The sequence below is a fragment of the Rhea americana genome, unplaced genomic scaffold (assembly GCF_003343005.1).
Source record: "Rhea americana isolate MKP2758 unplaced genomic scaffold, rheAme1 scaffold_271, whole genome shotgun sequence".
Classification (NCBI taxonomy): domain Eukaryota; kingdom Metazoa; phylum Chordata; class Aves; order Rheiformes; family Rheidae; genus Rhea; species Rhea americana.
Genome location: NW_028186392.1, coordinates 444,049 through 464,286, shown reverse-complemented (window position 1 = coordinate 464,286; position 20,238 = coordinate 444,049). Strand labels below are relative to the sequence as shown.

General features: G+C 37.2%; 1 protein-coding gene across 4 annotated transcripts in view; it reads right to left on the bottom strand.

Moving 5' to 3' along the window:
* Positions 1–518: 518 nt before the first annotated feature.
* The window catches only part of ZNF385D (zinc finger protein 385D), a 157,346-nt gene continuing 137,626 nt past the window's right edge, over positions 519–20,238 (bottom strand). For all 4 annotated transcript variants that reach the window (XM_085308232.1, XM_085308233.1, XM_085308234.1 and 1 more), the window contains 4 exons: positions 11,458–11,691; positions 9,336–9,514; positions 7,896–7,997; positions 519–3,801 (listed from right to left, as the gene is read on the bottom strand). In XM_085308232.1, coding sequence (XP_085164358.1) covers positions 3,568–3,801; positions 7,896–7,997; positions 9,336–9,514; positions 11,458–11,691 — 749 coding nt within the window. In that variant the 3' untranslated portion in view covers positions 519–3,567. The remainder of the gene's footprint in view (positions 3,802–7,895; positions 7,998–9,335; positions 9,515–11,457; positions 11,692–20,238) is intronic.

The window sequence follows — 20,238 nt, the reverse complement described above, 5'->3', positions numbered from 1 at the left end:
TATTCACTTTTCTGAGTTCATACCCCCCCCCTTACCCTGCCATCTGTTTTCACATCATTATTCCAGTGAGTGACTGTGTTCTGGATGAAATGATCTGTTTCCTTGTACTTTAGGCTTCCTCTTGGTCTTGGAGCGTTCCTGCAATATGAAATATGATGATACATTTTTGTTTTACAGTGCTTTCTGCATTGGTGCATTGACAGGTAAGTGTAAAKTGTCTTCTGTTTGCTAGCCCCTTTTTCAGCTGCGGTGGCCATACCTGTGACTGGAAGCTCCCCTTGCCCAATTAGACTGCTCTGCCAGTATTTTCCTTTATATGTATGTATGTATATACATATATACACATACACATGCATGTGCACATATACATATGTACATATACGTGTGTGTGTGTGCAAATATACATACACATGTATGTATATACAGATATATATAAAACTGTTGTGCTAACATCCCAACTATGTCGATTTGTCACCAACAGAGGGTGGAACAGCAAGGCACAGAAAATCCACTATACATTCTAACATTTAGGCTTTATCCTTTATTAGGTAGTGAGTAAGAGACATAAAAAGAATCGAGTTTGTTGTTTACAGCTGAAATTTAAAAGAGACTTGTGTGAACAAAAACTTGTTCCATAGAGCACTGTGACAAAAGAGGTCCAAGAAAACTGAAAGTGTCATTGCGAATTAGCTGATGTAAGTATTGGAATGACACTCTTGTTTCTAGCAACACTTGTATTAACTCTGCCCTTAGTACTGTGCCTCCATACATGCCACAGGCCACAATGTTTGGCAAGGATCAGCCTGTTGATTTTAATGGCATCTCGACAACATGGCAGGATGCAGAGCAGGTACCCGTGTACCAAAAGGCCAYGCTTAAGAGCCTACAGTCTCTTCTTTTCCAGTCTGTGTATTATTTCTTGGGAGAAAATYTCTCCCCAGCCCATCTCCCTTCCCAGAACACCAGTCCTCCTCGGCTTGTTCAGCAAACTGTTAATTCCATGGACTATTACAAAAGGCTCTGGAGACAACCGGCGGTTCACGGAGCACAGCTAGACACCAGTGCCCTGTTCAAGGAGGAATTCACACACAGCTGGCAATGGCATTACAACTTCTGCAAAAAGAAGGAAGGTTGAAAGTAGGCTTAAAAACACCCAAGGCCAAGACTTTGCAAAGAGGAGTTTAACGTTACTGTGATATATTCAGGTACCCAAGTAAGTGGAAACATTTTCTAAATACTGAACGGTAGGCCCAGGTTTTGAAGGCTGGCCTGTYTACTGCCTCTTTACTGGGAGCTAGAGAGTATGGAGCCCTTTTAAATGTCAGCTCCTAATAATTTAGGTGCCTAAACTTGGCTTCAGGAACTTACCCATACTCTTCTCTTTTTGGAAACTGGGCCAAAGCAATCCAGCTAGTAACCAGCCCTGAAATCACCATCACACTTGTTCTATGTCTGCAGTGGAGTCAATTAAATATAACCAAAAGCCCATTTGATTTCAAGGCACAAACGTTGCAAATAAACTGGATGAAATACATATACATAATATAGAACTTATTTTAATACTTGTAGATAAATAAATGCATCTCTTTGGAATTCTTTGGACACAGACATCCATGGAACCTCTTCTTTCTCTCTTTTTATATATATTTTTTATAAAATCTATATGCAGAGAGGTTTAAAAAATGGCAAATACCAATGGAAGGCTCACTGATGAACTGCAAGTCAAAGTGCTGTATATTCCCATCCTCTAGATCTCCCAACTGTCCATATTAACCAYAGGCAGTATTAGATAGCAACCACATGGTCAATATTTTGCATTACATCATTTTAATAAAATCTTTTAAATTATCTCCCCATCTAAACTTAAATTATGTTTTTAATTTTTATTCCTCCTAAATGTATGGTAGGCATTTCACTTAGCTACACATCAGAGTGGTTGCATGTGACTCAGCAGCACACTCCAAAATACTAATAGATACTTTTCAGCTCCCTATGGGAAAAAGCAGGCAGCAAGAATCAGATTCAAGACATGTCTATTTTTTCTCTGTTGTTTGATACTTACCACTTAATGACCCACATGTGAAAGTCAATGGTTATATAATTATTTTATATAGTAGATTTTCTGTTATAAGTTATTTTTCTTACTCTAACATATATACAATATATCTATATATACCCCTGATAAATCTTACTTTAAAGGGACACTGTCAACCCCTTTAAGCCTCACAGTAAATATATAAGGCTTTAAGCTGTCCATACATAAAGGTCAGCTAGAGAATTCAAGGGTCCCTTCAAATCCTAAAGGTTGTATTTGYTCCAAACCCACAATGTGCAGTTATCTCATAATATGTATCTCATGTGTTGCTGTTTACATTTTATATGTATATTAAAACATTTTATATCACATCAGCAGGAAATGAAACAAGAGAATAGATCTGTTTCTAAGACTAAGCCTATAGCAAAAATATGATACCTGTATCTACAGACACTCCCACTGGTATGATATAAAAAGAGTATGTGCCATTCTTGGGATAAAATTCTGGCTACATTGCAGTCAGGGGGAACCTTATGTTGACTTAAATGAGGCCAGGATTTCTTTCTTGGTTTTCATTTGCTAGTTATGACTATGTGTAACCCATTTGTGTCTTCTCTCTGCTCAACACTGAAGTGTCATGCCTGTTTCATGAAAAGAGTATATTTTTTGCTGTCCATTGGCATGTGTTAAACAGTAATCAATCCTGTATGTATTACACCTTTTGAATATACACACACTGTACACATACGTTCTCAGCTAGATAAAAGTTTGCCCTATTCTGTGTACAGCATATGATTTAACTTCTTTTTTCATTAAATCTTCTTTACCATTTACTTCGTCCTAACTATAGATTATCTTCATGCCCATTCTTCTGCAGGTGAGGAAAATCATTTTTGCTCACCAGGAACAGCTCCACATTACTGTCATCATTTTTGACTACTTACCAAAGTGACATAATTTGTTCATTTTATGAAACTCGGTTAGAAACCTAGTGGCATAGATAGAGACACAATACTACTGTTTTACAAGACATCTATTGTAACTACTTTTGTTCAGATAAATACCCAGTAACTGCTGATTTGGCAGGAGGATTGGTAAGGGTACTACTATTCACAGTGTTTCTTTTTTTTCCTTCTTCTTTAATCTACAGAATAAAGTATTTTATGTACATTGGAACCAGTTAATGCCCTTTAGACAAATTTGTAAGTTGTTTCATAAAGCAGGAAAGACATTGCAGGGAAATATGTGCCAAAAAGCACAGTCAAAAGGCTTTGCAAGTTTTATATGTCACTACAAGTCAATGCTGGAGATCAGTTCTAAAACGATCAATACTCGGGAGGAATGCTCTCATCTGGAGAAAATACTGCCCATTCCCCCTTTTAGAATTTGTTCAGTTCTCTATCAAAAGTCCTGGCTCTTCATATATACTTTAAACTATAAATAAACACTGCATAGTTCAATGTTCTTGATTTTCTTTTTTGTTTCTTTTGATTTGAAAAATTATTGCAGTACAATTAATTCCTGTGTGGAGTTCAGTAAGGAGCGAACAGCACAGGAGTATGGGTGGTCCGTATAGGCCCCGGAGCTGGTCGTAGGAGTGCTGGAGGAAGTGCTGAAGTCTGGAAAAGGGTAGCTGCTGGGGCTGTTCGAAGACTGAAAGGGGAATTCACAGCCACAGCAGCAGCTGCTGCTGCAGCTGCTAGCGGATTTGGTAAGATTCGCGGAGCCATTGGCTTTGAAGGTTCCTTTGAAAATACTAATTTTACCTGTGGGGAAGAGAGAAAACAAACAAACAGAGAGAGATAATTTGTTCATATTAGCTACAGGATGGAAAGCTTGACTTAGACTGTAAGTGGAAAATCAAGAGAGCGGCCTTGCACCAGTTACTGACTCTACAAGCTGCAGGTTTGCAACAGGAGATACAATCTCCCACACATCGAATGAGAGTGAGTGGGATTTGGTAGGGGATAAAGCGTTTCAATATTCAGCTGGTTGTGGGCTCATGCCTTATCACTGAGACTTATAATTTAATACAAGATGAGAAATCAAAGCAAACCTAAAGAGGGGCTGGGTGATCAGCATCAAAGTAAAGCTGCRCATATCCTGCAAGAATTAAATAAGAAAAAATTAGCCATCAACTGGAGACCTCCATCAGGACTGCTTCATGATAAAGACCAGAGCAGAATGAAAACATATCCTATTCCCTAGTATGACTGAGAAAATACTTCTGCTTTTATTATTATTAGGATGCAAGTTCTGCTTAAAATCTCCAGTTAGCTGCTTTTTATTAGCTTGTTTTTACTCTAATTACAAGTATTAGAGTAATAACAAGTACATTTTACTGTACATTTTGCTTGTTATTACTCTAATAACAAGTAAATCAAAAAAAGCTTAACTTGCACAAGTTATGAAAATCTCCAAACTTCTCGTGGGTTCAAATAGGTGATGAAATCTATGGGTGCTGCCCTACATCATATTGCTCTGTCTTCAGAAGCTTTTTTCCATATAGATACTGCTCATTCATACAAAGACTGTGAAAAAGTCTCAGATGTTTTTAAAATATTACCATGAAAAACTTTTATCTATATCACCTAACAAAAGGCAAAATCATGATACTTGTAAGTAATCACTTTTATAACATGGGCCTTGTGCAATACCAAATACAATTTAGAAAATCCTTCATTTATGGTTTCCAAAGAGAAAAAAAAATCTCAAGCATCACTGTTTATTATTTCTAAGACTAATTAAAAATGCTCACAGAGGTTCATTATTATTTGTGTATAGAGCATTTATATTTTGTATGCACATAAAGGAACACCAGAGTAGTCTACACAGATTTCAATGGGATCAAATCAATGGGATTTTAATTTTCTAATTAGAAGCCAGGAGCCTGAATACGTTTGCTGTTCTGGTTTTATAATTCTAAGATAAGGATATAGACCTCACCCAATGATAAAGAACAATTCCCACTGGCTCTGTCAGACCTTAGGTGGGGTCCCTGCCCTGGGAGGAGCTGCTGTCCTTTACCAAGAACATATATATGGTATGGTACATCTCAGTCTCAGTATGGACACTTCTCACTCACTGGGAAAGATCAATTTCTCATCCTTGAAATTGAAAAGGGTTTTCAAATAATTATCTTGCACCACATCAGTCTGATATTTTCCACTCAACAGGAGTTTGTTGAGTGAGTAGTCAGAAAGGAAGGACAGGAACTGCATGGCAAGTTTCATCACGATATTATCACTGTATTCCAAAAATGTTCTGTTTCTTTACCAGTCAAATGGGTACTGGCAACTCTGTGGGCCTCAAGGTCTTGTAAAACTCTGGAGGAGATATTCAAAGGGGACCAAATTCTATACTTCTCTTAATGGAGGACATAATGGGTGTTAGATACAAGTCTCCTCATTGTACATACAAAAATCAATGAACTTATCTTTTTCTTGATCAGTACTAGACCTACTGAATCAAGCTGTCTTTCTTCCCTTTCTGAATATTTTACTTTTTCCTCTTTCCTTACTATTTATTTACTAAATGTTTTTTTCAGCTTTATTTAGAATAGACAGTGAAAAGCCCTCAAAAACAAAGAAAAAACCCCTGCAAAAATACAAAAAACCCACCCTCTAATGGGGTTCTTACTGTGGTCTGCGATGTTTTCCGTCAGGGCCATTTTACTATAGAAAAGCGTGGATTTGTAAAATGATCAAATGCCAGATAACTTTTTTTCTCTTTGGTCTGGTATTTTATATATACTGGAAAAYTGTGGCTTCATGTATCAAATAAATCACAACATTACAAGATTTCTTAAACCATGAAATTGTATCATGGGAATTCATAAAGCTTTTTCCTATGAAAGAAAAAAAATGGACAAAACAYGAAACTGGAAAGCTGTTGTTCTAGAGAAACTATGAAAAGGTAGTATGTTCTTTTTCTAACTTCTGCMGAAAAAAGCTTTGGTGAGGCTGATGCATTTTTGTCATGAAGAGCAAAGATCTTAGGTGATTGTTTATATAAAAAGGCTAAGACAACCTTGCAGCTCTTAAAGGAATCAGAAACTTCTAATGAWGTTAGATAGCCTTTTAGTTCATTTATCAAAATGTTTCTATTCTCCTTTCAAGATAGTTGCAACAACAATAATATTTATCATATACAGAACAATGTGTCTTAATTTCAAATCTCTCTGCAAGTACTATACAACAGGTCAGCATGAAGAGTTAAGTAGGCATCACTCGTTTCATTTACAGTGGAGTGAACGAAGGGACAATAAGSGACTTGAAAAATTAGTGGGGAGTTAAGGAAGTTAGAAAGTCTATAGTTCATCAAAACCATTTAGATTCAAAGTAAAATTAGCATATCTTTGGCTTGTTACTATGCTATTTGCATTTGAAGTGCCAGCAGTTTTGGTATTCTTCCTGTTCAAAAACAAAACAAAACAAAACAAAAAAAAAAATGGAGAGCTGCTCTTACCCTTCTGCTGTGTAGCCTCTATTCTACTACGGAGATCTGTTGGTTTATTGCTAACTCATTCTTTCTCCTTTAAATCTCTTTTGCCTCTTTGCTCACCTCCAGCTTGACTTGTGGACAGTGYGGATTGTGCAAGTGGGAGAGCAGGAGAAGGACACGTCGCCTGTGTTATTTGTCTATGCAGCAACTGAATGGCCTTGACTGGAGYTCTCAGAAATCACCACTACATAAATAAGTGAGTAGATGACTATGCACAGTCACAGCAACAGTAATGTAATAGTTATTTCCATCTTTTGGGAAACAACGAATTTCCTAAAGGAATAATAATCCTGTCAGTGAGGCTTTAGCTGTTCCATACCCTGCCTTCCTAATTATATATTTTCTATTCCTTTCAGTATAGTTTATAACTGTCAGAGACCTTGGCCTCCCTGGAGTATTACTGACAAACCCTATGGGGCCATTTCCTCACCAGCGGGTCTGCCAGAATAGTGCAGTACAGTATGTTATGACATCTGGGAAAGCGCCTACACAACTGAATGATGCATAAATATACCACACATTAGGCCTGTCCCAAAAAGGACAAATTTTCTGTTGCCAGGAAAAGAGTGTTAGTTCAACCAGAAGAGAACTGGGCTTTCACAGAAAAGAGCTCCARATTCTGCCTCTCTTAAAGAAGATGGACAATGAGTGAGTGGATGATTTGTATGAGGCCAATGAGTCAACATCCTCCCCCTGCCAAAACCCTCTATAAACCCTTACAAAACCACATGTCACACAAAAAATATCACACAGTTTATCTKATGGAGATAAATGCCACAAGCTTCACTCTCCAGTCCACAGTATAAGCTGTTTCTTGACTAATGGCGGAATCCTAACAGGGTTTTTATTAAAAAGTAAACTTTCTTTTTTTTTCATCCTTTGAAGTTGAGAGAACTGTGCTTCAGAAAGCTTATCCTGGCAGTTGGGAATGTGACCAGAACCATGCTGGAACTGAGTGGAATGAACTGCAAGATGGATTTCTTTTTAAATATTTCAATTGTTATCGGAGTAGTCTTCTAAATTAGGTTAGAATTAAAGATTTTATGTTTAGAGTTTTACTTAGTCATTTCATCAATCTTGTCTTGGGTGAAAACTGGAATGATCCTGTTTAGTGTCTGGATATTTCTTTCCATTCTTGCTGTCTAATAACCTTTGAAACAAGGCTCTTTTCTGAGGTCATTCAGTGCAGTTACAAAACGAGCATGTACTGATTGCAGTCCAGCGCCCATCAAAGTAAATAAAAAGTCTCTCATAAGCATCCATGGGCTCATTCAGACACTCTACCCCTCTCATATTAAACGTTTTTCCACTCACATTTTCTAAAAGGCTTTTGTGAATAAGAAGGTGATTGGCTTACCCCTAGAGGATGTGTTCCCTTTTGGAGTTTGTTGTAGGGGCTGTATTTAGGTTTAGGTGGTTTCCCAGCAGCTCTGTCTTTGTGCCTTCTACTGCTTATGTGCTGTTAAAAAAACATATTGGAAAAAAAATTAATGAGCATTACTTCCTTAACAGACCACTTCAGCTTCTGCTTCAGACAAGGGTGCTCCAATATTGAAGGCTACTGCTCTCCACTTTGAATAATTCAGTAATGAATGGGAAATTGGTTTGTTCCAATTTGAACAACTTCTTTGTGAACCATATATCAGGACTGTGATTTTCAGAAGTGCTCCGTTCAACTCTGCTTCCACTGCAGTCAATGAATTTCCCACCTTTGTTAACTTCAAGAGGACCTGAATTAGGCCAAAGTTAGAAGCCTTTGAAAAATTCATCCMTATATTTGTAAAGCACCTATCAAACTCAAACCACTGCTGATAGAAAGTTTTGGACAAACGTTAGAAATGGTGTGTCCCCTATTCACACAATAAATAAATAAATAAATAAATCCCTAAGAAGCTTAGAGATACTTCTAARATTTCAGCTGAAAGATGGTTAAATATCAAATTAAATGATAGTGAAATAAAATCACAAAATCCATTATCTTCTTCATAAAATCTATTAGATTTTACAAGAGTCCTTCCACACAGACTTTATTGCAGTATTAGATGTAAAGGACTTTTTCCAGAACAAATCTTTTTACTTTGATTTTCATTCTCAAAAGAGTTCGTACAAAACGAACAAAGACAGAAGAAATAACTGGACATTTTTTCCCTGAAAACATAAGACAAGTATTGCTATTGTCCATTACAGAATTTATCTTCATTCTTGTAAAGTTCCTTAACAAGTATTTAATTCCAAAAGGCATATGGAATTAAACTAAGTGTTTTACAGAACAAAGACTTTGTTCATCTGAAGAATGACTGAATATGACTTAGTGTAATTGCAGTTTGGAGGTCATGCTTCTCAGTTACAGAGCAACACTGATAAAAAAAAAAAAAAAAAATCCTATCCATTCCACATTTCTAAGCAGGTTATTCAGAGTTCTGTGAAAATACTCGTTGCACCCACATCCACATCTTTGTCAAGGCAGATATCATGCAGCATACTTAACGGCAGGGTTTATCAGCTCACGACAATTATAGTAGCCTAAAGACAGCTGCAACATGTTGCAGCTCAGGAATTCTATAACTCCTTTTTAAAAAAGATATAATCAAGAGCTTTAGAGAAAATGCATTCAGTGCAAGGGAAAAATCATACTAAAACCAAAACACACAGCACAAAGGTCAAGTACAAAGGACAAAATCCCAAGCTCCATTTAGATGTGACCGGTCAGACTGAAACATGCTGATTCTGTTGGTACTTTATCACCATGAAAACAAAGAATAGCCAAGGATTCACACTCTGCAAGCTAGCTGAGTACCTGTTTCAGTTGTGTCTCAGAGTTTACGTGCACATCACATATTTCACAGTGAAATGTTTTGTTCTGAAGGCCTGTGTTTCCTTTATTCACAGGTCCCTTGCCTTTTACGCCTGCCCGGGGAAACGCTTTTATGGTTCCACTTCCATTCCGAGCTTCCAGCATAGTTTTGTGCTTAGTCCCTGGAGACATTAGAAATGGGAAACAGAAAAAACTTTGGCAATTTGGTTGCATTCATTGTCTTTTTCTTTTTTCCCTAAAAAAAAAWWTTTTATATAAACCTCAGCTTGGTGCTATGTGTTATCCTTGGAATACGACTGTGTTTGGCTGTATTGGATTCATACTAATGTAATAATATTTCACATTTGATATTTATTTATTATATTACTCATCTGTAGGTAACACACTAGAACAAAGCAGCCACACCAACAAGTAGTGGCACAGTCAGGTATCCTGATGTGAAGTTAAATGGGTGTGACATTTCTCATTAATTCCTGCTGCTAATAAGACCCAAATTGTAGTTGCAAAGAAAGAGTAATTTACCTATTAAAGGTATAGTTGGCTTTGATTTGTAGTCCTCCTGAATGGATTGATAAACACTATGCATTAGGTAGCTTACACTTAAATCTGTAATTAACTAATTAGTTCCCAAATCACAAAGGGACAGGGGTTCCTGGCAGCAACTTATGGATCTTAATGGCCTGGACAGAAACCAAAACCTGTGAGAACTATGCACTTTGCTTGCATTTTTGATTAAAATAAATGTTGGATGGAAAACAATAGTGTCCTGCTGCCGTACCTTTATTCAGACTTTCTTGCACTATTGACTTCCACACAGGTAGTCTTTGATGATAATGGACTGCTACTACACAGAGAATTAGTGCCCCAGTAATAATCACTACATGCATCCACATGTATGTGTCTCCAAGCACGCAGGCATGTGAGCATATACACAGTTTATAAGCACAGAAGGCTAAAGTTGGACGAGTTTTGACTAAATATTCAGAACAATATTTAGGCTCTCATCTTGACCAGAAGAATGTTTTAGGATGTAGTCTTCATATAAAGTTTAATGGTTTAAATGAGTGCAGCTCTATTAACTTCAGTTTCTACCAGTTGAAGATCTGACATACAGCAAACACAGCATTTAAAACTGATTAGGCTTTGTTTCTCATGAATACCAACAAATTATCATTTCCTTTTTAAATTTCAATGGATTCTACAGCCATGCCAAAGTTATTTCTTTTTTTATTACACCAGAAGACCATTCCTCATTTTGGTGCAGGTATATCATCTCTTTCTTGGTATTTCAGAGCTGAGGATATCTTTCTATCTCTTACTTCTGTTTACTATGCTCTCGGATAATCCCTGACACCCAAAATAAGGGACTGTTGTAGGATTATCACAGATAGTCACTGCTACCATATGAAATTCCAAGATCTTTTAACCCTGCTCACCACAAACCCAATGAATAAGATGTTTAAAACAGTGACTGCAAATGATGCCTCTCTACCACTAGAACTTATTAATGCTGCTCTCTCTGCTACTTAGAAAAAGTTTAAAATTTAAGAAAGACAAAAGTAAACTGCCCATTCAACTCTCAAACATTAATCTCTATCAGCCAATTAAAACAAAGGAAAAATATATATAATTTTCAGAAGTTACTGGCAGACAATATGCACCTAAGTATTCTAACTCTCATCATTGAACTCTGACTGACTGATGCTCCCTGTTTCAGCCTTAGTTTGTTAGATTTCACAYAGCTCTAAAGGCATTCATAGGCAGTTTGCTAGATGGCATAAACAAAAGTATGCAAACTCCAAACATCAAAGGTAACGAAGCATGAGCTGTCACTTAGCTCTATAAGGTCTGGAAGCTGCAAAAGCTAAAATGGAAGAAAATGGGTAACTTGCAAGCAATGAAATTCCTTTCTTCCCCCTTTATGAAAGACTCTTGGCTTGTCATTTTTATTCTTTAATAGTTAATGAATTCCATGTAATTGCCAGTTTTCTGCCACCTCTTTGTCCCCTGCTGCAAGAGATCTAATCTATTCAGGGGAAGATAATTGCAGAGCTCTTGAGAAAGAAGGAAAAAAAGGAAGAAAGCAAGCACTGCTCCATCTCACCACTGTTGTGCGCCTCCAGCTGCGAGGCAGAGTTGACAGCGACTTTGCATAGTGAACAGTACAGCAGTCTTTTTGCTTTTTCTTCCTCCGTCTCCACGGAAGGGCATGTGGTGCTGCTAGTGGCTGTCGTGGGGATTTTCTCCACTTTAGAGGTGATCTCCGTGGTCATAACACTGCTCTTCCGGATTTCCACGGTTGTCGTTGTTGATATTGCTGGTGTCCCTGTGGCAACGTCTGTGGGCAAAGGGAGGAGATGGAGGGAAACAAAATAGAAGGTGGTGACCCTTGGTATTTGCATGTTTACATCCCAATGCCGTAACCGCACAGAAAGCCAGACCATGCTRGTGAAACGACTAATAGTAATGAACTAAATCTGACTTCTTCTTTGTATTTTTTATGTTTACAAAGTACAGTACTCCCATGTATCAAAATGCCATGTATTCTGCTTCCGTCATTCTGCTAACACTCAGTAAATACAGAATTATAAACTGTGAAGACAGGTCATTAAGACTGTGCTGTACAACTGAAGGATAATTCACTAAAAGAGATCATATAAATTACCAGTACAATAGGAAATTAACATTTATTTACAGCTCTTCAGGCACATAAACTGCCATAGTCCTGCATAATACTTACTCTGATTAAGTAGTCAATTTAAAGTTTTAACATTCTGTACTCACAAAATTAAAATTAAAATAATAATATGTTCTTGATATCAGATAAAACATTGACACTTCACTTGATCTTAGTCAAAACTAGTATTGAATGAACAGTAATTATTAATATATACTATATATATATTTACACACACACACATACATACAAATAATATATAATAATGATATTGATTAAATACACAACAGTCTATATTTGAGATCCACCTAGACACTAAAAAGACTTTTGTTCTGTGCATCAATTTTATGTTAGGAAAAACTCTAAGSATGTTATATACCTAAAACTATTTGGAAATTTAGCGCCTGGATCTAAGAACAAATGGTTTTTGTGTAGTTTTTGAACCCAAGAGAGAGAAAATACACAATAATATTATGGTCTGAATAATGTATAAATAGTATTTTGTATGACTGAGTTCTAAGTATTAGTGCTCAATAGTGCCAGTTAACCCAGCAAGCTCAGTAAACTCAATTCAAGCCTCCAGATGAGTTTTTTTTCCATCAGGTAAGTAAGTACTGGGAGGGCCTACATCTCTGCCAAGGACATGCCATCCAAGTCCTAACTGCAACAAGGAGCTGACAGCTTAAATTCCTACAGGGTTCCCACAGATCTCTCGTCATCCCATTTTGGGGTCTGAATGCCCTGGACTCAGATTATCCCTCCAGAGAGCATGGTATCTTCACCTCTTAGTTTCTTCCATTGAAGTTCACTTATTTCCTGTTAAACATCTCCGCAGTGCCAGAGAAAGAGAAAATTATATGACAGTACAATCTAGCAGATAAGTTCCTATCAAGGTAAAGGACTAAGATCCTGCACTGATGTGGCAGGGAAGAAGATAGGAAATAAGTGACAATAGAAGGGAATAAGGGACAGGCATAGTCCTGTCTTTTCTGAGAGAAAAAGCTTTGCAGTGCTATACTTTGTCATTCTAAACATACTGAACAGGAGCTTCTCCTACAAGAAATATTAGTTGCTTTACTGAGATTACTCTTGGAATTAGGTAGTTTCCAATGTAAACAGCTCAGTTTGGTTTCATGTGTCTCTTGCCGTTAGTGTGCTCTACCTGCAATGTGCTTTATCTATTGTCATCTATTAGAATAGGCAAAATAAGTATTCTTTAGCTTGCAGATCACAGTATGTGTTGCGATGCTAGAGAGACACATTAAATGATGCCTGCAGAGGTATGGCTCAGACTAATCCTGTTCAACAATTTCATTAATGAAGAACATGCCTATTAACTTAGCAGACAATAGCAAACTGGGAGCAAAAGAAAACACACAGGGGTCTCCCTGTGACTTGCTTCAAAACAATAATAACACATTGGAGAAACAATCTATAGAAAATAAGATGCTTTTTTATGAAGACAATTGCAGGAATCCATGCTCAGTAAGATTAATCTGATGTATTAAAATAGGATGAAGAACAGCCCCACTAGTGGGTTTTTCAGAAAAAGTTGTCAGTAGTGGAAAACAAGATGAACACAGCCAGCTATACCACACGGATATTATGGAAAAGGTCCCCATCATACTGGTAGTGTAAAGTGAAAGATTTATAAACTATTTTTTGTCCTCTAATCAGCACTGGAGGTCCTGTGTCCAGTCTAGGAACTGAAAACTTCAAATTAGCAATGACTTGCACTGCTGGTAATTCAGCAACAATACCGCAAACGCAAACCAACCAGAGAGGGACCTGGGAAGGGGCTGCAAGGTAGGAAGCTGAAATGAATTAATGGTTTAGAAAACATGGCCAGGGGAAAAAAATGCTGCAAGAATATGCTGAAAGAAATGCTGCAAGAATTGGTACTGTCATTTAAGAATATGGAAGATGAAGGGTAAACATGGATAACAGCTTTTAAATCTATAGAATGTAGCTAAAAATAAGAGAATAGACTCTTCTGCCTGATCCCTCTGAACAGGGTGAGGACTATTAGATTACAGCAAGAGAGACTCTGATTAGACATCAGGAAATTCTTTCTAATATTAAATCTTGTAAAGCCTTAGAATAACCTACCTACAGAGATCATGAAATATTGCCTGTTGAAGGACTTGGAACTGGCTGGACAAACATTTGCAGGAGAAACATAGTTATTTCAGTTAGTGGGGATAATTAAGTTACCTTTGAGGTCCCCTCTAGCTCTGTGGATTTCTATGATATATGTATTTTGTTATGTTTGTACATATTCTCCAAAAGAGTTTTTGAAAACTGTTATTCATAAAACCAAAARGCTGTGTTTATGAAATGAATATTCTACATACTGTCAGGCATTAAAGCGTACAGAAAAGGTATGGTCCCATTCAAGGTCTAATCAAAGTTTTTTTTTTTTTTCCCTGAAAGTGACTCTGGAGGTGGCTATATCCTGAATGTACTAAGAACATCAAAGACTGCTGCAGAATGAATGATACTTTCTTGCTGAACATTCTGTTCTTATCTCTTATTTTTTACTGATCAACAATAATGTTTCAAAAGAAAAATACTATTTTGAAACATTCAGCCTTGTGTTGGGAAACCGATGAGTAAATGAAGCCTTTCTAGCTCTGTCCACAAAATTACACATTTAACTAGTCATTCCTTTCCYATCCCAGAAAAGCCATGTTGATGTTGGCTTTCTTCAGTTCAATGTTGCTGCAGCAAAATTATTTTCATTAAAAGTCCACTCCCAGCAGCACTTTAAAACTTCAGTTTCTTCATCCCTAGGCTATTATACAGTAGCAGAGCTAGCCAATGCATTTTCATTGTGTAAAGGAAGGCACAGCGCAGATAGCATCAGGGAAAGGGAAGGAAAAGAGAAAAACATTAGCATTCTCTAAGGACTGATGGCAAGGTTGGTACTCATCCTAATCTTGTAGGAAATTAGATCCGTACATCAATGACCATTACCAGCTTTRCAGTGCAAAGGTCAGTATGCCTTAAGCAAAGTATAGATCATCTTTTCTTTATGTTCCACACATAGGAAAGCCTGAGGCAATGAACAATAAAAAGCTTAAATAATTGCAGATTTTATTCTGCTTCAGATATCTGACCTCCTATCTGGACGGTGATCTTGTATTTCACCATGCAAATATCTTAAAGTGAAAAGAAAATAYGGTCAATTATGTTAGTCATTTTGAGGGCATTTTAATATACATGCATGAGATCAGCATTGTACATAAAAATTAAACTAAAAATGGTAAATGTCACCAGCACTCTTCAACTAATTCTTCAACCAACCAAAATGTCAGTATTCACAGCACATATTCTGCTCATATATCTTTCAAAATATGCCCTATTTTAATACATCACGTATTCCACTAATGCAAATGCACTAATGGCATCAGAACATGCAAGAAAATAATCCAGAATCCAAGTTCACAATGGAAAAGTCATGACATACTTAAAGATGCAAAGCTGCTCTCCCTCATATAAATGTTGAAAACATTCACAGGAATTAAGGTGGAAACATTCTAAAGGCTGTTAGTTAAGTAAGTTCACAAAAAGAGAATTCAAATCCTCTTCTCATCAGTCCTTCTAAACTAACTAGAATGTGTCTCTTTAAATATTATACAGTGTTCCTCTCTGCCCAGAGTTTGGTGTCCTTTAATATCATTAAAGGTATAAGGGATTAAAAATCCAAAAAGCAGTAGGAAGACATAGGAACTGATGCCTTGAAGACTGAATCATCATTTCTTAACTTTATATTATGACAAAGTCTTAAGAACTATTTCAGCAATAAATGATCTAAAATCAAGCCTGGAAATTCAGTCACAGTCAAATGGAAGATTTGTTCCTGGTGACGCAGGCTTGCAGCACTGTGCTATTTTCATACCAGTGGCCTGCAGCAAATATTCATTATTGCAACTGTCACTGTTTGGCTTTCACATAGAAGCAGATTGCTAATATTGTATGGATCTGGACTCCAGCAGCAAAAAAGGGACCACTTCAGGATTCACAATAATCCATTTGTCTTAATCCTGGTCTTAATATAGCAATAGCATAAACACTAAAAATGAAAAAAAAAATCACCTCCAATCTTACTCACTGGCAAAATCAAGGATTTATTTTAAGAAGAAAACAAAACCAACAGATCCAGATGAAAAAAAATCAGTGAGAAGTGACTCCATTGGGTACTACAGACACCACAGTTCAAGTGGAAAACTGCAAGTGTGTAATTAAGGTCCTCCTACCTAAGCAGGATTAATTTTATATCCCAGCTACAAGACTCATGAATTTTCTTTAGACTGAAGATGCAGAAAATTACAGTCAACTCATGCTTTTCTTCTCTCTGAGTATGTGAAAGTCTCACTCATCAGTTATTCCTACTAAGCATAAGAATTTCTTATCCTGAAACTATAAATAGACCTACAGAGAGAAAAGTCTTTGACTTCAAACAGATCACAACTATTTATGAGCTTATTTTTCTTTCCGCAATCTCAAGTGGCATTCATTTAAAAATATCTGATTTAGCACATGCCCGTGTATTCTGGTCTCATTTAAATCAAACTTTGCCACTGACATCAAAGGATTGAGCATTTGGCCCATGAGGCTATCCAGGGCGGGGGGGGGGAGGGACAGAGGGAAGTATATTCTTTCTTATGCCAAAGAGAACTTGATACAAAATATTTCACTATACTGTAAGACCTCTGAGTACTGYAAAAACCTTTTAACTGGCTTGCTCGTAGAAAGCCTGCATCAAGTAACAGACAGCGCCATTATAGATGGTTGATGCAATCATGTTCAAAGAAGTCTCAAATTATCAGAGTCACAAACCTGCTAGAAACTGGGTGCCCAGTTCCCTTGGGCTGCTTAAAAAATCCCACCATTCATATCCTCTGTGGTAATTATATTTGAAGACAAGATATCATTTCTTCTGAATCTATAAATATAACAGTGGAGTATATTATAAATAACACACTGTCTCAAAAATAACTGTGTAACTGGCTTTTTTGTGCTTGGCTGACTTTCTGTACTCATATGCTTAAACATAAGCATGTGTGTTAGTACAATGTTGGATCTGGCTCTTAAACAAAACATTTTGGGGAACTCTGACTCAAATGCATCAGCTCCTCTGCCTTTATATGTGCAGAACACAAACTTGCATACTTGTGGTTCGTTGATATTTGGCCCATTAAAATATACTGCACAGAAAATCCTTTTAGTATCATATTATGAAAACTTGAGTCATTTTGTTTTACATTTAAAACCTGGATTCAATCTATTTTTATACACATATCCTGCCTCAAATGGATATATTTTTCTTGGAGAGTCAAAAGTATATTTTTAGAATGTAGAAGGATCCATGCAATTTCTCTGTAAGATAAAATTAATTACACCTGCATAGTTTAAAGAATTAAGTATTCTACATCATAATTTTTTTCATAGAAAAGATCTAAATGGTTGAATGAATGTTGTGTATTTCATTATGATAAAACCTCCTTCAATGAAGCAACACTAAATATTGAATGTCATGGTATCTACCTAATGTTGTACAGGACGGATACTAACGCACATACCATAAWGGAAGGGTTGAAGGCTCTGAAAAAATAAACAAAGTTTTGTATGATCAAACAGAATCAGAATTGGAAAATTTTTGATGAGGTGACCCTTGTGATCTTGTTTTTAAACATCAGCTCTTCACCTATTTTTGTCTTTCTTTTCCTTTCACTGCCCTGGCTTGTTAGTCATGTTCTTGATAAAGCTCCATTTTGTTTCACTTTGTCTAGGTCTCCATTGTCACTGCTTTTTGATATCTAGAAAGTGAAAGGACAGTTGTTTCTAACATATCCCCTAAGTCTTTCCTCGAATGTAGAGAACAAGCACAGCTGAGAAAGAGAATGACTGCAACTTTCCCAGGACCAGCATGAAAGCCAAATACCAGGAATTTTCTTGGTGTGTAACTGGAGAAGCAATGACCTCACTATTTTGACCAGCTTCTGTTTTTTTAATACTTAAATAAATCACACTATACACAGTGTTCATTGCTCAGAAACAAAGGATGGAGATAGAAATGGTTCTACTTCAGCCTCTTTTCACTGCTGCTTCTACTTCCTGCTTCCTGGTGACATGTCTTGGTGGTGACCAAGAAAAGAGATCTCCACGGAGAGAGGGACAATGAGAAGTGCACATAATTGTCCGTGGATTTTTCTTCTCTAGTTAGACTTGATTCTACTGAGTCCTAAAAAGACCTTCTTCAATAATTAGTAGTACACAATTTTCTAACAAAATTATACCTCGGTTTTATCAGCAGTTCCCTCAGTTTAAAGCACAGTTCATTAATCCTGAACAGAATTAACTGTGGAAGGTTGACTGCATTCCTGTTGAGGTGAACTGAATGGAGCTGGCAGCTACAGCAACAGCTAGGGGTAAAAGGCCTCTGGAAAGGAAAGGAGTAAGGTAGGGAAATGCCATGCTGTGTCTGAATTTTGGACCTTTCTGGTAAATGTGCTTGACAAAAAATGACTGGAAGAAAAGGAGATGATGAAGAGAAACCACTTGTTTTCAAGCTATTTTAAGTAGCTCGTGGTTACGACTGGATTTGGGAGCTGTCCTTTCAGGCCTATCACATAGATCTCTCCTCAGCTAGGCAGAAGAAAAATGGCTTTCACAAACTATGAATGAAAGGGTCCTTGTGCAAGGAGCTTYAGGGGAAAAAATGTGTTGCTTCGAGTGTTGCCATTTAATTAATGAAACTCGTGCAGTGAAAAATTCAACTTAAAACCAGCATAAAGAGTTTGTTTAAAGGGTGGAGCTTACGGCCAAGTGCAAAGAGGATTTTGCAGATCGTGGTCTCAGCTGCCCTGCTGAAATAATATATTTTATATATGGACTCTAAATTGAAAGTTAAACATAAAGTTGAGTGCTAGATTTCATTGGTATAGTTACATAGTTATTTTGGAGACTGCCATGTGAGATTAACCATGTAAAACATTGCTTTTAAGATAAGAAATAAAACATGCACATGGTAGTTTGATCACATATTTAATAAGAAAGCTATATTTTCCTATATGTAGGTCCCTCATGCTTGGCAACATCAAAGACTACACTGGCAAACTGCCACCAATTTTACTTCAGCACATGCTTTCAATATGCATTTTAAATGCACTTTTAAATAAAAGCAAGCACAAGCAAAAATATATTTGTAGTTCATCTTCCTTAACACGAGTTGAAATTGTGATTAGTTGAGTTCACCATCAGAAAAAAAATWAAAAAAAAACCCAAGGAATTGAAAACAAGGTGTCCTAAGAAGCTAAAAGCACGCTAAAAAAGTAAGTTCTGTGTGATGTAGTACTGAAGATGTACCACATCTCTATAGTAAACTGAATGCCTCGAATGTACCTTTCTGCAGCATGGAGGCCAAAGATGCACAGCAGTCCCCATCCACATTACTAAACTCTCTTATCCTCCACAACAGCATGGCTGCATACAAATTGCCTTGGCTCACACTGAACTCCAGACTCTGCCCAGGGATATTTGGGAGAGTTAGCCTTGGCCAGAAGTCATCCAGAGTCAGCTGTAGCAATGGAAATGAAGGGATGGTTGAGTTCCCGTGTCCAGGAACGTCCCCTGGCACTGTCTGAATCACTAGTGTAGATAACAGTCTGAAATGCTTTTTAAAAATAGGTCACGTCTCACCATCAAGGTCTAGCTGATACGAATTAGACCTAGTCAATACTGGAGGCAGTACTTCCCCAAGGGGAACTCAGGGAGAAAAAGTAATCTGTGCCACTGACAGCAGTGGCTGAGAAGTGTTACCCCCATGCCCAAAGAGACGGTAGGGCTTTAACTCAAGCCACTTACATGGAACAACAAATCGTCGCCACTGAGGCYAGTAGGTAATTATGATTCAGTTAAAGTGAATGTCTCCTATTGTCCCAAAATGCCTACTCCTCATACATGGGGAAGGAAGCAGTGACCAAGCCATCTTCTTTCACCTTGCACTATCAACTATAGTGATGGAAACAAACTTTGAAAGGAGTATCTCCTAAATTATTCCCCTCCTTAACAGAGACACAGACAGACACAGACCAGGCTATACGCTGCTGCCGAGCTGAGGAGCACTTTTCATAAAACAATCAGCTGGCAAAGCCCTTTTAAAACTCAGTTTCAGAAAGAATCTGCTGTGGAAYCTCTCCCCCA